Source organism: Procambarus clarkii, chromosome 56 (genome assembly GCF_040958095.1).
Source record: "Procambarus clarkii isolate CNS0578487 chromosome 56, FALCON_Pclarkii_2.0, whole genome shotgun sequence".
NCBI classification, from domain to species: domain Eukaryota; kingdom Metazoa; phylum Arthropoda; class Malacostraca; order Decapoda; family Cambaridae; genus Procambarus; species Procambarus clarkii.
In genome coordinates this window covers 26577763-26599983 of record NC_091205.1, presented here as the reverse complement: position 1 = coordinate 26599983, position 22221 = coordinate 26577763, and the positions used below count along the sequence as shown (strand labels likewise).

At 41.8% G+C, this 22221-nt stretch overlaps 2 protein-coding genes across 2 annotated transcripts; one reads left to right on the top strand and one right to left on the bottom strand.

Moving 5' to 3' along the window:
- Window positions 1–1042: 1042 nt before the first annotated feature.
- On the bottom strand, window positions 1043–10683 carry LOC123770808 (tubulin alpha-1 chain). The gene is made up of 9 exons (XM_045762971.2): window positions 10543–10683; window positions 5959–6181; window positions 5442–5614; window positions 4706–4834; window positions 4236–4435; window positions 3164–3338; window positions 2159–2311; window positions 1822–1985; window positions 1043–1232 (listed from the first exon to the last, which is right to left on the bottom strand). Exons 1-9 carry the CDS (start codon window positions 10543–10545, stop codon window positions 1100–1102), a joined length of 1353 nt encoding a protein of 450 aa, XP_045618927.1. The 5' UTR covers window positions 10546–10683; the 3' UTR covers window positions 1043–1099.
- Window positions 10684–15259: 4576 nt separating this feature from the next.
- On the top strand, window positions 15260–19928 carry LOC123770944 (cytochrome b5-related protein-like). The gene is made up of 6 exons (XM_045763118.2): window positions 15260–15494; window positions 16338–16516; window positions 16895–17033; window positions 18221–18623; window positions 18737–18889; window positions 19595–19928. The coding sequence occupies exons 1-6, from the start codon at window positions 15260–15262 to the stop codon at window positions 19851–19853; spliced, it is 1368 nt and encodes a 455-aa protein (XP_045619074.1). The 3' UTR covers window positions 19854–19928.
- Window positions 19929–22221: the final 2293 nt, after the last annotated feature.

Below are 22221 nucleotides of genomic sequence, written 5' to 3'. Positions count from 1 at the left end.
TCTCTTTCTCTCTCTCTCTCTAAATATATTATTCTTACCAGAAGTGTACGATTGTAAGTAATCCACTTAACCCCACAAAAAGTGACAGTACTGCTGGGCCATATAGGAAAGAACCTATCAGAATAGCACGCAAAGGGATTACGACTTATTATCACTTGGAAGGGATCCAGAAAAGGATTTAGGAAGGGACGGGAAATGGTGCCAAACCACTTGGACGGTCGGGGATTGAACGCCGACCTGCATGAAACGAGACCGTCGTTCTACCGTCTCACCAGCCCGTGAGCCGTTTGCGAGTCATCATAGTCTGGTGGTCAATGTATTATAAACTGTGGTGTTAAGCGTTGCATTCTTCACCAACCTACTGTTAAATTTTAACTAATTTTTTTTAGGATTTGTTTTAATAGTTTTCACTTACAAAATTTATTTAATACTAAATATAAACTATATTTTTTCTAATAAATCAGTGATCGTTAAAAATAAAATTTGCATAATTTCTGTATTTTTTCTAATTGCAAATTTTTATGGATTTTATTGATAATGATCAATAGGTTCCTACTTTAACAAGACGTTGATCAATGATGATGATCCTCGTCCTCATCATCATCAGATGCCTCAGTTCTTGCCCTCGAGACGGAACATTCATCAGGGCAAAAACTAGTAATGAATTCTGGCTACCACAACAGCTCGGGGGAAAAAAACCCTCTCAGTGTATTAATAGCTTAACTCAGACTCTGAATGACCTTAATCCTGGTCATATATGTTGAGTCTCAACTTGCAGTTAATTACTCATTTCCAGCTTGTGTCCATTTGTCTGGATATAAATATGTTGACGAATTAAATCCGCTATACATTGCGTCCAAGCTATAACTATGTTGTTAACACATAGTTATAGCACCTGTTAATCACCTATTGTGATTGACATTCTATAATTGTGACAGATTTCTGGCTTTAAGGACTAATATCTGAGCAGAATAATATATATTATATACTGTTCGATTAATATAAATTCCCTCCTTGATTGTGTGAGTTAATAAATAGTAGATTTAATCATGTCTTTATTATTTTTATCTCAAGGACGACACTCCAAGGTCTTCACCCTTCAGAACTCCTCGGGTTCCTCCTCAGTTTCGTCAGCCGAGTCGAGGCCGACCTCTTCGTAGTCCTTCTCGAGGGCAGCAAGATCCTCGCGAGCCTCTGAGAACTCTCCCTCCTCCATGCCTTCCCCCACATACCTGCAGAACACGTCAATATGTAGTGACACTCTCATCTATCACACATCAAGCGTTCACAAGACAAGTCTGGCCTCAGGTTTTGAGAAGAACACCCTAAACAATCTCTAACAATCTGAAGCTGGAATACATGAATAATTCATATTGTTTTGTTCTATAAATTTTCTTAAAATATCGAACTAAAAAGAAAGGAAATACATGGTGCAAGGAAATTGGTGAGAGGGGGGAATTTGACTATATCCTAATGGGTTGGCCACGAGAAGCAGTAGTATTAATGAATATTATATTGCAGGTAATGTATATTTTAATTGTCAGGAGACAGTGCTTAACCAGCATGGCTACTTAGCACTTGGGATGGGATATAAAAACATGGCACTAGGATATGAGGACAAGAACAATGGAACGATATATCCAACCACTTGGAAGGTCGGAGATCGAACGCCGACCCCAAAGGTGTAAGGAAGGCGTAAGGAAGGTGCCTTACGCCAAAACGTAAGGCACCTTCCCGTTTTGCTGGGGCTGTTCTTTTATTGACGTGTCGAGTGGGGGCGGGTACACCTAACCTCGAGGTCGAGCTTGAAGCGTGACTTACCAATGGACGAAAGCCCTCTTAGCATACATGAGGTCGAACTTGTGGTCGAGACGGGCCCAAGCTTCGCCGATGGCGGTGGTGTTCGACAACATACACACTGCCCGCGACACCTTGGCCAGATCGCCGCCAGGAACCACCGTCGGAGCCTGGTAGTTTATGCCCACCTGCACCACGAACCACCACAGACAATCAGGTCATTAACGATACCAACAATATTATGAAATCCCTACTCCGGTTTTTAATTTTAATTCAAACAAAAACCTAATCATTTGGCCAGAAAACGATGAGTTTTAACATCGTTGCAATGTTGCATTTTACGTTGTGTGAGTTCGCTTACCTTGAAGCCCGTGGGGCACCAGTCAACGAACTGGATCGAGCGCTTCGTCTTAATGGTGGCGATGGCGCAATTGACGTCCTTGGGAACGACGTCGCCCCGGTACAGGAGGCAGCAGGCCATGTACTTCCCGTGCCGAGGGTCACACTTGACCATCTGTGAGGAGACAAGGGCAACATTAGACACTGAGGCAGTCTGGATTGAATGGGTTTTTGTTTCCCATTCGTAAATTGGTTGGTATAGAGCAAGTCTCGTCTATCGCAGAGCCGGTATAGAGGAAGCCTCTTCTCTTACAGTGCCGGTTTTAGAACCCTGATAGTTCACTCGAAGACCACTCGAAGACTAATAGTTCGAGTGGTCTTTCGGACTTTCGGTCTTTCACTCCGGACTCTTGTCCCAGTCCCTTATCCTCTTGTTCCTTCAAAGTGGTGTGTAGTTATATTATCTTAGTGTCGACTAGACCACACACTAGAAGGTGAAGGGACGACGACGTTTCGGTCCGTCCTGGACCATTCTCAAGTCGATTCACACAATCGATTTGAGAATAGTCCAGGACGGACCGAAACGTCGTCGTCCCTTCACCTTCTAGTGTGTGGTCTGGTCAACATACTTCAGCCACGTTATTGTGACTTCTCGCCTGCATTAACTTAGTGCTATGTCCCTAATAACTTCATTCTTATAAAACAAAAAGATTTATGGTTCAGTAGTTATTTTCACAGCCAGTTGCACTATCCATATGCAACTCCGTAAAAAAAAAGAAGGTTTGCCTAGCCAGAAACGTACTAACCCAAACAACCCTGGCCAACATATCCATCACAGCCCGGTTGGTTCGGCACTCCTTGAAGAAAACTATCTAGTTTTCTCTTGAAGATGTCCACGGCTGTTCCAGCAATATTTCTTGTACTCGATGGGAGGATGTTGAACAACCGTGGACCTCTGATGTTAATCTTGAGATTACCTAGAGATTAGAGATTAGGTAGAGGCTGGTATATGTATAGACAACGTCACCTGATTGGCAGGCTCGAAGCAGGAGCTGGTGATCTCGGCTACAGAAAGGTTCTCGTGGTTGGCCTTATCGGCAGAGATAACAGGAGCGTAGGTGACCAATGGGAAGTGAATTCGTGGATAAGGCACCAAATTGGTCTGGAACTCCGTCAGGTCCACGTTTAGCGCGCCGTCAAACCTGCGGAGAGAAGAGATTTTAAAGAGATCTTCAACGCGTTAGATTATAGGGCTTTTTGTAAGGGGTTAAATGTATAATTCGGGGAGGGGGTGGGGAGATTGGCTTAAGGGTTCAGTTATACGGGTATATTCTCTTGTATAGGAGCATCCTATGTTTGGTTTTAATCATCAGCAAACACAAAAACTATTTTTTCTATTGCTTCAATTTGATTTTAAATGACGTTGTTGCATCAATCAAATCAATCACCTGTAATCACTTTTAGCATTATAATTAATTATTAAAATTAGTTGCATCATCTTCCTCATAATAACTATTATCTTATTTATAATCTAAGAAATTACCCACCACCAACATCACATATTTGTCTCAATTGCAAAACATTCTTCTATATACCGCCCGCTTATTTTACCTCCATGAATAGCATTCCCCTGCCCAACCACTTGAGCTGGACGGTAGAGCGACGGTCTCGCTTCAAGCAGGTCGGCGTTCAATCCCCGACCGTCCAAGTGGTTAGAAACCATTCCTTTTCTTCCGTCCCATCCCGAATCCTTATCCTGACCCCTTCCAAGTGCTATATAGTCGTAATGGCTTGATGCTTTCCCTCACACCACTGCTCCTGTGCCAGGTAAGTCCACTACGGGCTCACCACAGCCTGTGCTACTTGCCCCGCTTCTGTGCCAGATAAGTTACGGGTTCACCATAGCCCGTGCTACTTGCCTCGCTCCTGTGCCAAATAAGTTACGAGCTCACCATAGTCCGTGCTACTTGCCCCGCTCCTGTGCCAGGTAAGTTACGGGCTCACCATAGCCCGTGCTACTTGGAACTTGTTCCGAGTAGCTGAATCTATAACAACAACAACAGATGCTTTACCCCTGATAGTTCCCTTCCCTGACCCACCTGAGGGAGGCGGTGATGGAAGAGACAATCTGACCAATCAGCCTGTTGAGGTTGGTGTAGGAAGGTCGTTCAATGTCTAGGTTTCTCCGACAGATGTCGTATATCGCCTCGTTGTCGACCATGAAGGCACAGTCGGAGTGTTCCAGGGTCGTGTGGGTAGTGAGGATAGAGTTGTAAGGTTCCACCACCGCTGTCGCCACCTGCCGGAACACACAGTTACTAAGAACACTAACTAACAAATCCACAAGGGCCGTGATGAGGGTTCGAACCTACGTCTGAGAGCATCCCAGACGCTGCCTTAATCGACTGAGCTACTTTTAAACGTCAAAATCACAGATTAATAAGTCTAAGGACAGGGCGAGTAACAGACTCAGTGCGCATGCGCTACTTCGAAACCCAAGGAAATTGAACCAATATAATTAGTTGTGCATTTTATCGAAATTCGTTTATATGACGTGAAATAGTAGTACCTGAGGTGCCGGGTAGATGGCGAACTCCAGTTTGCTCTTCTTGCCGAAGTCGAGAGAGAGACGTTCCATCATGAGTGAGGTGAAGCCGGAGCCAGTGCCTCCGCCGAACGAGTGGAAGATCAGAAAGCCCTGGATAAGGAGAACATTTATTAGAAGATCTATGGTTGACGGGATGGGGCTGTGTGGTTGACGTGGTGGGGTTGTGTGGTTATGTGGTTAGTTCCATGTTAATACTACAAACAATAAGGTGCAGTAATCAAACAATGATAAATACTATTCTAACTGTTATAAAATTACTTGTTTTTAATAATATAAATAACTTAAAAAAAAAAATTGAAGATCATAATAATAATATGTTATTCACTCTAGTTTCTTAATGCTACAATACTAGGAGATACAAGCATTCACTCGTGAATATTAACTCTTGCGAGTATTCACTCTTATTTTTCGAGTATTCGCAATTATCTCACACGTATTTGCTGTTATCTTACGAGTATTCACTCTCATCTTACAAGTATTATCTGTTATCTTACGAGTATTCACTCTCATCTTACAAGTATTATCTGTTATCACAGTAAATAGTTGGGTCAAATAGGTACACATAAACACAGAAATCACAATAGCGTGATGCATCAATGAACAAATCCCCAAGGGCCGTGACGAGGAGCAGCGTCTGGGATGCTCTCAGACGTAGGTTCGAATCCTCATCACGGCCCTTGTGGATTTGTTTAGGTACCTGTAGACCGGAGCACTGGTCCGCCAGCTTCCTGACCCTCTCCATGGTCAGGTCGATGAGTTCCTTGCCGATAGTGTAGTGACCTCTGGCGTAGTTATTGGCCGCGTCCTCCTTCCCCGTCAGGAGCTGCTCCGGGTGGAAGAGCTTTCTGTAGGTCCCCGTTCGCACCTCGTCTGTGCCGTCGGCAGCGAAGGTGGAAGAGGGGGGGGGGCAGGGGGGAGGGGGGACAAGGGGAAGGGGAGGGGGGGAGGGGAGAAGGGTTTTCGTGGTGAGTCCTCTTTTGTAAATTATTCAGCTTTTGTATATGGTAATTTTTTGTTTATGTGTTGATTATATGTTTTTATTCAATGTACTCAGCTGAACACACACACGCACACATACACACACACACACACACACACATACACACACACACACACACACACACACACACACACACACACACACACACACACACACACACACACACACACACACACACACACACACACACACACACATGCTCCTAGTCACTCACCAATAACCGTCGGCTCCAGGTCCACGAAGACCGCCCTGGGGACATGACAGCCCGCGCCAGACTCGCTGAAGAAGGTGCTGAAGGAGTCGTCGTGGTGTCCAGCGATCTTGTCCGAGGGCATGGATCCATCAGGCTGAATACCGTGCTCCAGACAGTACAGCTCCCAGCAGGCGTTGCCGATCTGAACGCCGGCTTGGCCAACGTGTACACTAATGCACTCACGCTACAGAGGGGAAAATGGATTGAAACCGGTAGAGTACATGTAAATTTCACGTATGAAACTGGTATATTTCAGAGTATTTTTCATGGGGACGAGCTGATGTATTCATGCTACAAAATGAGTACAGGGAAGTCACATGTATTATACAGGAAAATCATATAGCTTTCCGCTTATTTGCGTGAAATTGAAATTGAAATAAGTTTATTGATGTAAAATACACACAAAGGGATGAGGTAGCTCACGCTATTCTCACCCCATTCAGTACATCGTGTTAATACATACATATACACACATCATAAACAATAAACATATTACCAAACAATGGCACGTACCCATGAGAGATAAACATATACATTTGCTCCTTTACACAAGTAGTATGGTATCAGACGTACCAAAGAAGATAGTCGATTCAACTCGTCCTCACATACCTTGAGGTTACCTTGAGGTGCTTCCGGGGCTTAGCGTCCCCGCGGCCCGGTCGTCGACCAGGCCTCCTGGTTGCCGGACTGATCAACCAGGCTGTTGGACGCGGCTGCTCGCAGCCTGACGTATGAGTCACAGCCTGGTTGATCAGGTATCCTTTGGAGGTGCTTATCCAGTTCTCTCTTGAACACTGTGAGGGGTCGGCCAGTTATGCCCCTTATGTGTAGTGATCAATCAATTGATTGATTGATCACATAGATCAATCAATCAACCTTCACACTTAATGAATAACTCTTCCTAAGTCTAAACCTTCAATCCGTCCCTACTCTAAACGCATCCATATTTGTACAAAAAAAATTCAACCACGCGAATCTTTAATGAAATTGAGTAACTATTTACGTGTGTTAATTAGCGTTTTTGTTTTTATTAATCCGGGTGATGGGGGTTGATGATCATTCCTCTAGCCAAGGATTATGATGATGGGTATGTTAATCATCCTTCTAATCTGGGATTATAATTACGTGGTCTTGAAACATTCTCAAAGCCCAGCTTTATGTATAGTGGACTATAATCATCACATAGTTCAATACTATAGGCATGGGGGACTATAATTATCCTCCCCAGAGCAAGATTATAGTCATGATGGATTATATAATCATCCTCCGAACACACGAGAATTATAATCACTCCTCGGTTTCCGGGATTATAGGCATGTGGAGTATAATTATTCCGGGACCAGAGGCATGGGACCCTACGATCAGCCTCCCAATCTGGGATAAATTTAGTCTTTCCCCCCTTCTCCCCCCTCCCCCCCCCCAATCCCCCTTTCACCCATCCCCCCCCCCCCAATCCCCCTTCCACCCCTCCCCCCCTCCCACGGCAGCTACCGCACGTGCCCAAGGTAACGGAAGGACCTATAATTAACTCTCCTCGCTCCAGTCACTCTAACTCTCCTGATAAAACACGAATCTCCACACTCTCGACATTCACTCTCAACCAGTTACAAGACGCGTTTCTCCTTTAGATAATAATTGAACTCGTTAGAAACGAGTTAGTTCTCGTCAGTTTTGGCCCACCTGTGTTGTCATCCTTACGAGAAAACAGTGATCGAAAGAGTTGATCTGAGTGTTGCCTTGTGTTGGCTGTATTGATGCATATGTTGTGTGCTTCTGCGACTAGTAATCGCGTGTGTTTATGTGCTGCTGAGTGGGTAAGAGAGAGAGAGAGAGAGAGAGAGAGAGAGAGAGAGAGAGAGAGAGAGAGAGAGAGAGAGAGAGAGAGAGAGAGAGAGAGAGACTATTTATACCCGCCTCCGTGAGAGACTGCCAACTGCCGGGAGAGTGTAAGTCTGACACCTGACTTATTCTTGGTTATCCTTCGCAGAAAGAAGGAAGAATAGACGATGTTTCCTTAGCATAAAACACCGTCTTGAGCTGCTTTAAGCGTGACGCCAAAGCTCTGGTCAGACATCATCCCTACTTGTTCATCACGACTACAGTGCCACGTTAACTATTGCATTAAATTGTTTTCGGGCCACCATAAGAGCTTTCTGACCAACCAGCCAGTGTACCTTAATCCTGAACGTAGCTCATAACTGAAGTAAACTTATTTAAATACGTGGAAAAACGGCAAAATATTGCCTAAAGCCCAATATATATATATATATATATATATATATATATATATATATATATATATATATATATATATATATATATATATATATATATATATAATATGTATGTATATATAATTAGGGTGGTTGTTAACTACAAGGTTCAATGGTTCAATGGTTACTCTTACTCCCTTTATTTTGTCAAATGTCACTCAGGGTCATTCATATATAATTGATTCTGAGTGGAATATTTTTCCCTGTCATTCCATTGACGTCACTAAATAAATAGGAAGAAACTAAATTTAATTAACAGGAAGCCAATTGGTTTCAAATAGGGGTTTGAGCACATCCTATTTTCTTTTCATCCCAAAATAGCAAAAAAGTCGACTAGGGAGTGTTAATGGGTTATGCTTCGACCCATCCAATACCCCGAGGAGGTATTATAAAAGACACAAACATTATATTGACCAGACCACACTCTAGAAGGTGAAGTGACGACGACGTTTCGGTCCGTCCTGGACCATTCTCAAGTCGAATCGACTTGAGAATGGTCCAGGACGGACCGAAACGTCGTCGTCCCTTCACCTTCTGGTGTGCGGTCTGGTCAACATTCTTCAGCCACGTTATTGTGACTCCTCGCCTGCACACTAACATTAATAAGTTAATATTTACCACACGAACAGGACATTTTGACGGAACGAAACTTTTCTACGGTGTAGAGAAGCGTTTTATTAAACAAAAAACAAAATCGTGTTATTTTGTATTGTGGATTTAGACATTGTTATAGGCCTTCTTCTTGAGGTTATCTTGAGATAATTTCGGGGCTTTTAGTGTCCCCGCGGCCCGGTCCTCGACCAGGCCTCCACCCCCAGGAAGCAGCCCGTGACAGCTGACTAACACCCAGGTACCTATTTTACTGCTAGGTAACAGGAGCATAGGGTGAAAGAAACTCTGCCCATTGTTTCTCGCCGGCGCCTGGGATCGAACCAAGGACCACAGGATCACAAGTCCAGCGTGCTGTCCGCTCGGCCGACCGGCTCCGGCCTAGATAAATTTTGGTTAGATGTTTAGGCTGCTTATATTTAGGGAACGTTTACAAACACAGACTTGAAGTGAATGATGAACGTTTCGAGTCATAGTTTCGAACGTAGTAAAACCTTAAGAACCACAATAGATTATCATTAGACACCTGATCCACACATCTGAATACGAAGACCTTTTCGGTCCGTCCGTAATAATGGTCCGGGAAAGACCGAAAGTTTCTCACTTCCATGATTTTCAGACGTGTGAATTGGGTTGCCTAATTTTCAGCCCCGTTATTGCCACCTGCTGTTTGCAATCACTCGAGCAAACGTGATTGCGAGTCGGCAATCACTTGTTGACTAGCAAGATGTGCAGCTGTGAACGGAGAGACATCGCTGATTCACCATACACTCTATATCTAATTTGAACGAAGTTAATATATGGTGAACACGCCCTGGGGACGAGTGGTAACTGGTGAATGCTTAAAATATCATCAATCACAGCTCCTGGCTCCTGTGCCAGGTAAGTCCACTACGGGGCTCACCATAGCCCGTGCTACTTGCAACTTTTTGTTCCCAGTAGTTGGATCTTAAGCAACAACAACAACAACTTAAAATATGTTGCAGAGTCAGCAATAAACTGGCTGTTGATTAGTGTAAAGCCGCCAGTCCTTATGCCTTGATTGGCACCTTGCTTATATCAATATTGATTGGCACGCTGCTCTAATCATTTCCAACTGAGATCGATATAGGTACCAATTTCAGATGGAAACTAATCAGAGAGTAGTGTCCACTACTCAACTACGTTCACTTCTTCTAAACACTACGTTCACTACGTCTAAACACTACGTTCACTACGTCTAAACACTACGTTCACTACGTCTAAACACTACGTTCACTACGTCTAAACACTACGTTCACTACGTCTAAACACTACGTTCACTACGTCTAAACACTACGTTCACTACGTCTAAACACTACGTTCACTACGTCTAAACACTACGTTCAGATTTCGTAAGCTACTTAGAGAGTAGCTTACCGTTGAACGTCCATAGTAATAATAAAACGCATTATCGAAGAAATACATAGTTATTTAATACATCTTATACAGGCCTATCCACTTGGAGTTTTCTATGAATTATTCTCAGTCCTTCCACAACGGTTGTGACCTGAGCATTGGGGTTGTTGTTGTTGTTGTTTTAGATATAGCTACTCAAAACGAATTGTCTATGTAGCACGGGATATGGTGATCCCGTAATTGGGAATTTCTGCTGGATTAGTGCTGAGAATTAGAAGTATCTTACCATGTTGTGTTGGAGATGATGTAGTGAAGTGGAAGACTCGGTGCTGGCCGTACGATGATGGCTGGCACTGGTAGTATACTGGCACTGGTGCCACGGCCCGGTGCCAGGGTGTGTGTGTGTGTGTGTGTGTGTGTGTGTGTGTGTGTGTGGGTGGGTGTGTGTGTGTGTGTGTGTGTGTGTGTGTGTGTGTGTGTGTGTGTGTGTGTGTGTGTGTGTGTGTGTGTGTGTGTGTGTGTGTGTGTGTGTGTCATGTGTATGCCACTCCCACACACTCATGTTGGGCACGTACCCAGCAGCAATGACCCATGGGAATAAATAAAATTAAAGAATATATATATATAAAAACAAGTTGCCTGGTAACTTCCCCGACAAAATTAATTATATCAATTAAATTGCAAGAATATCAGAGAGAAGATTTGAAAGCGTTTTCTATGACATCTTAACTTGTTAAAGAAAACGTTAAATGTCAGTAACTATTATAAATTACGCGAGAAAACTTCAAGGAATTGAGAGAGAGATACAGATAGGAGAAGAATTGAGGGAGGCCCATATAGAAGGGAGAGAAGGACTAATAGGAGAGAGCGAGGCACTGAAAGGAAGGAAGGAAGGACACACCAATAGAATGATGGACACTGATAAGAGGCAGATAGGTACTGATATACAAGTGTGGTGGGGGGAGGTGCAGATAGGAGGGAGATGGATGGAGGACGAAAGTGGAAAGAATAGTAGAGAAGAAGAATGTATATGAGAGAAAGAAAGTATATACATGTATTTTCAGCGAGAGAGAGAGAGAGAGAGAGAGAGAGAGAGAGAGAGAGAGAGAGAGAGAGAGAGAGAGAGAGAGAGAGAGTAGGGGTCATGTTCAAGATCAGCTGAAGGGTAGGAGGTGACGTTAGGTAATGACAGGGAACAGGAAGTCAACCCCCAGAGCGGGAAGATGAGGAGCAGGAGTAGGAGTAGGACGAGCAGGAGGTGTATACCTATCAATAATTACCTATTAGTGATAACGGGGACGTGAGGTCCATAGCTCTTGAGACCCCACCTGCTAGCCTTGTTGAACCTGTTACGTTAATATTATAATATTCTCTCGTCGGAATTCTTTGTCGAGTTGAACCTTAACGTTGAGGCTGGAGGTGGCTTCTACAACTTCTTCCTTCAGTGCGTTCCACTTGTTGACCCCTGGTTGATCAGTCCAGCAACCAGGAGGCCTGGTCGACGACCGGGCCGCGGGGACACTAAGCCCCGGAAGCACCTCAAGGTATCCGTACAGGGTACGAGAACCTCTTTACATTTGTTCGACAATGGGCAGAGTTTCTTTCACCCTATGCCCCTGTTACCTAGCAGTAAAATAGGTACCTGGGTGTTAATCAGCTGTCACGGGCTGCTTCCTGGGGGTGGAGGCCTAGTCGAGGACCGGGCCGCGGGGACACTAAAGCCCCGAAATCATCTTAAGATAACCTTAGGATAGATACTGACTCATTTGCGTTTTCATTTTCCATGTATTCTCTCTCGTTGTTCTTCCTCAAGCTTTAAAGAAGCTGTCCTTGTCCACACTGTCAATTCCCCGCAGTATTTTGTACGTTGCGATCATGGCCCCTCTGTTCCTTCTCTCCACCAGAGTTGTAAAGCATCCCGTCCTCTCGCATAATACTGTATAAGTACTGATAAAATCAGTAGGATCTATCTTGAGGTTATCTTGAGATGATTTCGGGGCTTTTTAGTGTCCCCGCGGCCCGGTCCTCGACCAGGCCTCCACCCCCAGGAAGCAGCCCGTGACAGCTGACTAACACCCAGGTACCTATTTACTGCTAGGTAACAGGGGCATTCAGGGTGAAAGAAACTTTGCCCATTTGTTTCTGCCTCGTGCGGGAATCGAACCCGCGCCACAGAATTACGAGTCCTGCGCGCTATCCACCAGGCTACGAGGCCCCCCTAAATACCAAAATACCAATCTATGAGGAGGACTTGAAACTATGCGAATCTATGTCTATTTAATAGAGTCTACATAAAATATATACATTTCTCACTGATGAATCACGTTAATGTGTATCTTTATGTACTATAAATACTCTCATTTTAAGAGGCTGGACTGCTGTAATTAAATATACTGTATACTCATGACTAGGATTTAGAAGGTACATTGATCAGAGATTTCAAAATCAATACAGTTGTCAAGTTGAGAATCAGAAGCTACATTCGTAACAACCTACTCAAAATATCTCAAAATATTACAGTAATTCTTCAACTAAACTGGTGCACAGAAGTTTAAACCAAGCTTTACATTTTTTGGCACTGAATAACACTCAGCTTACAAATTGAAAGGTGATATACATTGGTAAAATAAAGTGTTGCTTGATCTGTAAGATAGATATAGGCACACTTAATATCTTACTTTACATATCTTACCTGATATGTTAGATTAAGGACCTGCCTGAAAAGCTATGCTTGTTAGTGGCTTTGCAGGAATGTAAAAATACCAATCTTAGGTAATCTTACCAACCCATTGTACCTTCTTGCAAATAAATTATTATTATTATTATTATTATTATTATTATTATTATTGTATCACAAAAATTAGGACGATGAAAACACAATTTATAGGACTAATATAAACTAATCATTCAGTGAAGCTATATACAATTTACAGACAATGAGTCACAATAACGTGGCTGAAGATGTGTTGACCAGACCACACACTAGAAAGTGAAGGGACGACGACGTTTCGGTCCGTCCTGGACCAGTATCAAGTCGTGTGATAATGGTAGACTTGATAATGGTCCACGAGGGACCGAAATGTCGTCATTTCTCCATTTTCTGATGTGTGGTTTGGTCATTATATAACTTCTCTCGAACGCTCAGTGTTCCCCATCATCTGACTGAATGAGAAACAAATGATACACTTTTACTTCAGAAGGAAATGACGTATACTCATTTCCCATTCATTGTGGTTATTCGTACACTCCAGGTATGAGTAGGTACCAGGTGGCAAGTACCGGTACCGGAGGCAGGTACCATACAGACCATGATCTGAAGGTGACCGCTGGAGGGACAGAGAGGCGAGGAACAGATCAGGATTTTCCGCAGAGAGAGAAGGATTCTGGGAAGGGACAGAGGGAGGGTGTGGGGGGTATAAAGGTGGAGGCAGGATATGGGTGTCAGGACAGTAGGATCTCCAGACAGCCATCCTGGCCTCGAGAGGTGAGTGTGTGAGCCTCGCTTGTGTCGTAGGGTCAATATGTGACAAGGAACGAGGAAGGAATTACATTTTTGTCTCAGTTTAAGTGACCCTGAAAGTTGGTAAGTGTTAACGCTTAACTTAGTGAGATCTTGTTGACGTTTTTCTCTGTAAGCCGGATTTACGAAGTCCGATTTATTGAGGAACTGGAAAACGGTTTGTGTAACAAACCGGCTGGGACATATTGACGGGTTAACCTACATCTATTGGCTCTTTATTGGCTTACCTTCCTGTCCTTAGCTGGCTTATATGAAGCGAATGAAATGCAATTTTCTACCAGACACGCCGAAACCCAACTAGAAATTAATACCTACCTCAGGAAGGATTCGAACTCGGGTCTACTGGATACAGAAAGCATGCATATTTCTCCACCTAACAAGGCAGGTATGATGTTCCCTTCCCTGTTCTGGTGAGGTATAGAGGCGTCCAGTGAAGCCTATGGAATGTGATGTTGTTTACTTATCATTAGTGAAATATAGTGGGATATATATAACGAATAAACGAGTGATATTTGGGAATATTTGTAACTTTGATCAATAGCTTTCTTTCACTATATTACTTGTTCTGGTATTTTGATGCAGTCCTACTCTGTGAAAGTGGAAACAGGGTAACCATAGTGAAGGAATTAATAGACATCACATATTAATTGATAGTGTTCAGAATAATTGCAGTTTTTCATTAATTATTGCGCATATATGAACCAGTTTTTTTTAGCAAAACAGGTCTTGTATTAATCTGATTTTCATTAGAATTATATATATATATATATATATATATATATATATATATATATATATATATATATATATATATATATATATATATATATATATACATATATATATATATATATATATATATATATATATATATATAATATATATATATATAATATGACAGTGTCAGACCACCTTGAGGTTACCTTGAGGTGCTTCCGGGGCTTAGCGTCCCCGCGGCCCGGTCGTCAACCAGGCCTCCTGGTTGCCGGACTGATCAACCAGGCTGTTGGACGCGGCTGCTCGCAGCCTGACGTACGAGTCACAGCCTGGTTGATCAGGTATGGTTGACCACGGAGGAAGAATTGAAACAGAAATTTCCTTAAGTACTCTTGTATATAAAAACATCTTCAGAAGGAATACTTCATTCCTTCTGAAGATGTAGTCATATACGAAAGTACTTAAGGAAATTCGGCTTCAATTCTTCCTCCGTGGTCTGACACTGTCACATTTTTTCATCACGTGTTAATTTTCGTGATTTACACACATATGTAATATAATATTATGACGTGGATAAAAACATTTCATAAACTTCAATGTGCTTCAGTACAGTTCCCTCTGTCAGACCTCCAGCAGAGCTCCACTAAAGATAACTGAACACACAAAAAATTAGTTTCAGTTTGAAAAAATTCAGTTTCAAAATTTCCAATTTTTGATACTAAATAACTGGAGAAACACCAATAGCCCCGTCCCTCCTACAGAGACGATGATCCCAGACCAGGAGAAGGAGGAGAAGGGCAGCATAAAGCTTAGAGCACAGCTTTCGGAGACCCCGGGTTCGACCCCAACCTTCCGCCGGTACCCAACTGACCGCGACGTGCTGCTGAAGTCGTCGCACACATGGATCAGGGGCAAGAGGACGGACGACGACGCTGGCAGCTACTGGAGAGTCCACGACTTCCTGTATGACCTCACTGACTTCGTAGAGAAGCATCCTGGAGGTGAGAACACCCATACATCCGTCTGTAAGATCACCCATACTGCCCTCAGGTCTGCTCCCGTCTGCCTGCTTATGTCTATCATATAACTATTGAATATGACTGACAGGATTAGATCACTGATTTTGGTATTAATTGTCTCTAATATTTCTTAGGTTCTTCACTGGGGTGAGAAGTTGAACAATTAACTCTCCAGAGTTCATTTTATACTTTTATCACGCCTGACACGTTTTGTTAAGATACAACTTAACATTACACACAGAAATCACAATAGCGTGATGCATCACGGCCCTCAGAAACAGAGGGAAACTGGAGAGGTGGTTACTTTTTAGAGAGAACAGGTTAGTTTGATCCTGCAATCTCATTGGTCAACTGGGACAGTGGTTGAACTGTAAACTGGCGGTTCTTTCTTGGCTGTATGAGGTAGAAGATGGATGCTGATGCAAAATGTGAAGTGCTTCTGCTGTGTCTAATCTGTTGTTGCTCTTTCTATCAAACTTTTCGACTAGACATAGCAGAAGTACTTGCCATCAAACACAGCTAATTATCAACAACCAGCTTTCACCTAGGTATGGTCAACACAACCAAGAGAGAGAGAGAGCTGCTAGTTTATGGCTCACTCACCTTCCCAGTCAACCATACTGGAAATCCAGGACCCTGTACTCTCTACAACATAGCCATCTTTCCATTTATTGCACTATTATATAGTTCTGTGTTTGCCATTTGTATTAATTTTCGCTCTGTTGCTTACGATGCTCAAATGCAACTTAGGGATTTCGAGCCTTGTTAAGTGTTCTTTATGAAAACACTTTATGAACTTATAAGAACACTTACGAATGGCCTCAGGCAGGGACTGGATTGCAGCGACGCGAGGAACAGACATTACAGAGGTGTTTGAGAGCGCGCACCTCACCTCTCTCCCCCGCACCACCCTCCAAAGGTACCTGGTCCGGGAGGCTGGTGGAACCAGGAACTCTCCCTACACCTTCACACACGACGGCTTCTACCACACCTTTAAGAGGAAGGCAAGTAGAGATTTTGTTGGCTTTCGTGCTTTAGTTAAAGGCTGGTTACCTTTACACACAGAGAGATCACACTAACGTGATGCATCAAATGAACAAAGGCAGGTTAAGATTAGGCAGATTAAGGCAGTGTCTGGGATGCTCCTGGACGAAGGTTCGAGTTCTCGTCACGGCCCTTGTCACGGTTATATATATATATATATATATATATATATATATATATATATATATATATATATATATATATATATATATATATATATATATATATATATATATATATATAACTCTGAAAATGTCACTATTTCTTTTACTAATAAAGTACAAAAGAATCAATCACATGCACACACAAAAATAATAAAGTCTTGTACCTGACCACAGGCTCGGGAGACAGCCGGACGGGTGGGAACCGGGCCGTCGTTCCACATGCTGGTTCTACAGGATTGCCTGGTTCTTCTCTCCCTGGTTCTCCAGGTGACTGCGGCAGCCACAGACTCCTTCGGTGTCGCCCTGGCTGCAGGTAGGCCCACGGTAGGGAAGAAGGGAGATTGGGTGTTGATTGGGGGAACAGGTAGATGGTGGCTGATTGGATTACCTGGGAGGAGGAATTATTTTACCTGGGTGTGGATGGAAATTATTGCAGGTTTTTGTGTGTTTTTTTGGAGGGGTAATTTAGAGATTGTTGTTGATAGGTTTGTTTGCGAAGTGTTTTTTTTTTTTTTTTGGTACGACTTTTCGAACGGTGTTTTTTGTAGGTAAGACTTTTCGAATAGTGTTTTTTGTAGGTAAGACTTTTCGAATAGTGTTTTTTGTAGGTAAGACTTTTCGAATAGTGTTTTTTGTAGGTAAGACTTTTCGAATAGTGTTTTTTGTAGGTAAGACTTTTCGAATAGTGTTTTTTGTAGGTAAGACTTTTCGAATAGTGTTTTTTGTAGGTAAGACTTTTCGTTGTGGGAAACAGGCGGTTCTCTTGAATTGCCACAACATACGAAATAATGGGTTATTAAATCTACAAACCCAAGCCACCCGCCTAACCTAACCAAACTAATGTAGAAAACTTTGATCCGTGTAAACCGCTACTTTTCATAGTACCCCATATTTTGTACGGTGGGGATCAAAGTTTACAAAATGACCAGTGGTTATTGCATGTACAACCATTCCTCGCGAATAATACATAGCATTTTGGCGTATAAAAGCCCCAACGGCCAAACTATGATGTTCTGTAAAGCATAACAGCTCATAAAACTGGCAGACTGTCTCGTTTTCTAACCGTATGGGTCCTCAGTTAAGGTTAGGGTTCGGGCAATTTAGTAGATCATTTTTGTGACGATGTGACAACTGGAGAGAACGGGCTGAACTAATGACTGTAGTCGATATCACACTCGTTGATATTATTATAACCACTTTGGTACCTGATATATAAGATAGCATTAGTTGTTTCTGACGGAAGTATCACAGTTGTTATTGAACGTAAAACTTGTACTTTTTTTTAGATTAGTTTAATTATAATTGCACGAAAAACGAGTGTTTTTTCCTTGTTGCTTCAATAACTCACGAGGTTAAAATGTTTGTCTTAGAACAGCGTCTTTTAAGTGGGCTTCAGACATATTATCAGGAGAGCTGAACATGGAGGGAGCGCCCAAAAATTTGATGCAGGTTAAAAACAAGTTGTTATTGCAGACATTTTGATTCACTTGTCCTTTCCAGGAATCTTTTTGGCACTGACGGGGAACTGCGCCCATAACTTCCTGCACCAGCGAGACAATTGGAGAATGTATTACTTCGACCTGACCTTCCTCTCATCCCACGAGATGAGGATCACCCACGTTCTATCTCACCACGCCTATCCCAACACCATCTACGACTTCGAAGTGGCCGTCCTGGAGCCGTTCTGGGAGTTCTTGCCTCGTCCAGAGAAGAACTTTGTGCAGAGGTACGGGAGCCTCGTGCTGGATCCTATCCTCCTGCCTCTCGCTCTGTACGCTGAGGTGTTGAAGAGAGTCTGGTTCATACTCTCTGGTCAAGTGAAGCTGAGACCAGAGAATCTTTTACCTTTATTGCAACTTATAGTCATGGCAGCGTTTGCACAGTCATTTAGGAAAGCATTATGGTGAGATTTATTATATATTGTAGTTGAATGTGTTACATTGCAACTCAATTATGAAATTAAAATAGGTGAAATGACAAGATTTGACAATGTTGATAAAAGGACGTCTCTTGCAGGCTGTGGTTGGGGGTCCATGCTGCATGCAGCGCCCTCATCGTTGGGCTGACCTTAGCCGGCACTCATCACCATCCGGACATCTTTCATGAGGGGGACGTCATGAGGGAGGATAGAGACTTTGGTCTATGCCAGCTGGACGCTGTGAGGGACAGGTGAGCCAACTGCTTTTCTTTAGCTAAAATAAATTTTGTTTAACCAAACCACACACTAGAAAGTGAAGGGACGACGACGTTTCGGTGCGTCCTGGACCATTCTCGGTCCAGGACGGACCGAAACGTCGTCGTCCCTTAACTTTCTAGTGTGTGGTCTGGTCAACATACTTCAGCCACGTTATTGTGACTCCTCGTCTGCAAAGTTTGTTTAGTTTGACTCATTGCTTTTGGGGAGTGTCTGCTTCGATTAAGGTGGGACGATGCTGTTTCCTGGAGTATGGAAAACCTGGTAGAACTGAATTTGAAGTCAGAAATAGGTTCTGCATTGTTTTCAGATATTCTGTTAATTAAGAATTTTGCACTGTTTTCAGGCAGTCTCTCACTGTTTTCAGACTTTAAAACCTTGCGGTGTTTTCAGGCAATTTTAAACATTTTGCATTTTTTTTAGGCAGTTTCTATAATTTACAGTTTTAAGGCAGTCTCTAAAATTTTGCACTATTTTCTGAAAGTTTCCAAAGGTCTGATTTCAGGCAGTTCAAAATTTCTGACAGATTTTCAGGCAATTTAAAAAGACAACATGGCAGTTTTAAGGCAGTTTCCAAGAATTTTATGCTACTTTCATGCTGAATTCTCAAGCTGCATTAGATATATTCCTTAATGAATGTCAGTCCAACCTAGTAAATATTCTAACTTCGGAAATTTCAGGGTTGAAGTGAACTCTAACCTTCTTTTGGTGGCTGTAAGCTATGGACACCACACACTACACCACCTGCTACCAGCCGTCGACCACTCTAAACTGGTCTACTTCTACCCGGATCTCTACGCCACATGCAAGGAGTTCGGTGTCAAGTTCAATCTGGTGAGTTGCTGGTACATGATCCTTGGGAAATATCTACAGCTGGCCAACACCAGACCCAGCCTTATCCCCAACACTGTGGGTGGATCTGGTCGAGGGGATAGGTGAGGTGCAGCAGCCCAACCTTATGGCCAGTACCTTGGATAATCTGGTCGATGGGAGACGATTGAGGATATTTCGAGTCTGTTTCAAGTGCTTCCTCTACCCTCTCTTTTGTCTATGTTTTTATGTTATCAATAAAAATGTATTTTTAATTATATAATACATTTAATTACAAAACAATAAACTCGTTGTTTCATTGATGACGGAATTACATTGCTAAATAATCTGCAATAAATATTGAATATATTTTGAGAGGAGTTGAAGGTAATACAAATCGTATATCAATCAATTAATATTAAAGATATCTGTAAAACATTTAGTAAGGCTTATTAAAAAGTTTGAAGAAAGTCTATGCAAGCTTATCAAACAGATGGACAAAAGTCTATGCATGGTTAAAACAGCTAAGCAAAAGTCTATGCATACTTATTAAACAGCTGGATAAAAGGCTTTGCATGCCTAAAACAGCTAGCAAAAGTCTATACAGGCTAATTAAACAATTAGACCAATAGATGTGTTAGATTATCTGTTCCGTAAGCAAATTTCTAACAGAAATTTAACCACCGAAACTTATTTTACGAAGGCTTACAACAGCCACTGTTAAATTCATTGTTGAAAGATTTATTAACCCCATAGTTAAAGACCAAAGGGGATATATATATATATATATATATATATATATATATATATATATATATAAATATATATATATATATATATATATATATATTTTTTTTTTTTTTTTCAAGCCGATTATTCAGCCCTAATGTCTAATCTGGTAGAATTGTTATGTATACTCAGACCGGATGTGCATTTCTCATGTCAGTTCTTGCCGGATATCAAGTCTTCACGATTGTTTGGCCCAGATGTGAAGTTGTCACATTTGCTGAGGTCGGCAATGGAGTCCTCATGTCTCCTCAGGATGGCTATACGGTCCTGAGCAGACATGATGTCTACGCAGCAGCCTCAATGGCTACTCATATTGAGTTATCTACTTTGCAAGCTTTCTTTGTTTTTGAAAATTAGCTTTAATTATTAGGGATGGAGAAGCAAGGGGTATTTCGTCACTTTCTCTGGTCAGAAAGGATTGACTGGGCACCTAGCCTAAACTGTTTACCCCCTTTTCACCCAGCAATAATCGGGGTCCTAGTTGTAAACCGATTGTCGGGTTGCGTTCCAGAGAAAATCCATAGGTTAAAGATAAGATATGATAAGGAAATTAAAATGCAGATTGTTAGATATATGTTAAAAGTCCAAATTGTCTGCATATACTGGTGCTGTATCTTGGCTTATTGCATGATTGTTTGGTGAATAATATAACCATTCTGGCATTGTTAACATGTAGTGGTTGAGACAGAGATAATTGCTTCAAGACAAATTTGATTTCACCTGAATTTATTTGAGAACCGCAAACTTTTTGGAGGCCTCGACGAGAACGGGAAACCTGAACATAGTACTGGACTAGAGTAAACTCAGTGAATAAACACCGAGAAGCGAAGTATACCTCTCGGGGTATATATATATATATATATATATATATATATATATATATATATATATATATATATATATATATATATATATATATATATATATATATATATATATATATATATATATATATATATATATATATGTCGTACCTAGTAGCCAGAACTCACTTCTCAGCTTACAATGCAAGGCCCGATTTGCCTAATAAGCCAAGTTTTCATGAATTAATTGTTTTTCGACTACCTAACCTACCTAACCTAACCTAACCTAACTTTTTCGGCTACCAAACCTAACCTAACCTATAAAGATAGGTTAGGTTAGGTTAGGTAGGGTTGGTTAGGTTCGGTCATATATCTACTTTAATTTTATCTCCAATAAAAAACAATTGACCTCATACATAATGAAATGGGTAGCTTTATCATTTCATAAGAAAAAAATTAGTGAAAATATATTAATTCAGGAAAACTTGGCTTATTAGGCAAATCGGGCCTTGCATAGTAGGCTGAGAAGTGCGTTCTGGCTACTAGGTACGACATATATATATATATATATATATATATATATATATATATATGTCGTACCTAATAGCCAGAACGCACTTCTCAGCCAACTATTCAAGGCCCGATTTGCCTAATAAGCCAAGTTTTCATGAATTAATGTTTTTTCGTCTACCTAACCTACCTAACCTAACCTAACCTAGCTTTTTTTGGCTACCTAACCTAACCTTACCTATAAATATAGGTTAGGTTAGGTTAGGTAGGGTTGGTTAGGTTCGGTCATATATCTACGTTAATTTTAACTCCAATAAAAAAAAATTGACCTCATACATAGAGAAAAGGGTTGCTTTATCATTTCATAAGAAAAAAATTATAGTAAATATATTAAT

Bases quoted from the DNA above. Each gene is read 5' to 3' on its own strand.
- LOC123770944 (XM_045763118.2), top strand. From the start codon at position 15,260: ATGATCCCAGACCAGGAGAAGGAGGAGAAGGGCAGCATAAAGCTTAGA. The intron at 18,624-18,736 runs GTGAGATTTATT...CGTCTCTTGCAG, and splicing joins TCATTTAGGAAAGCATTATG to GCTGTGGTTGGGGGTCCATG. The intron at 18,890-19,594 runs GTGAGCCAACTG...CGGAAATTTCAG, and splicing joins CTGGACGCTGTGAGGGACAG to GGTTGAAGTGAACTCTAACC.
- LOC123770808 (XM_045762971.2), bottom strand. The intron at 5,615-5,958 runs GTGAGTGACTAG...CCGACGGCACAG, and splicing joins CCTGGAGCCGACGGTTATTG to ACGAGGTGCGAACGGGGACC. The intron at 1,233-1,821 runs GTAAGTCACGCT...CGTGTTCTGCAG, and splicing joins AAGAGGGCTTTCGTCCATTG to GTATGTGGGGGAAGGCATGG.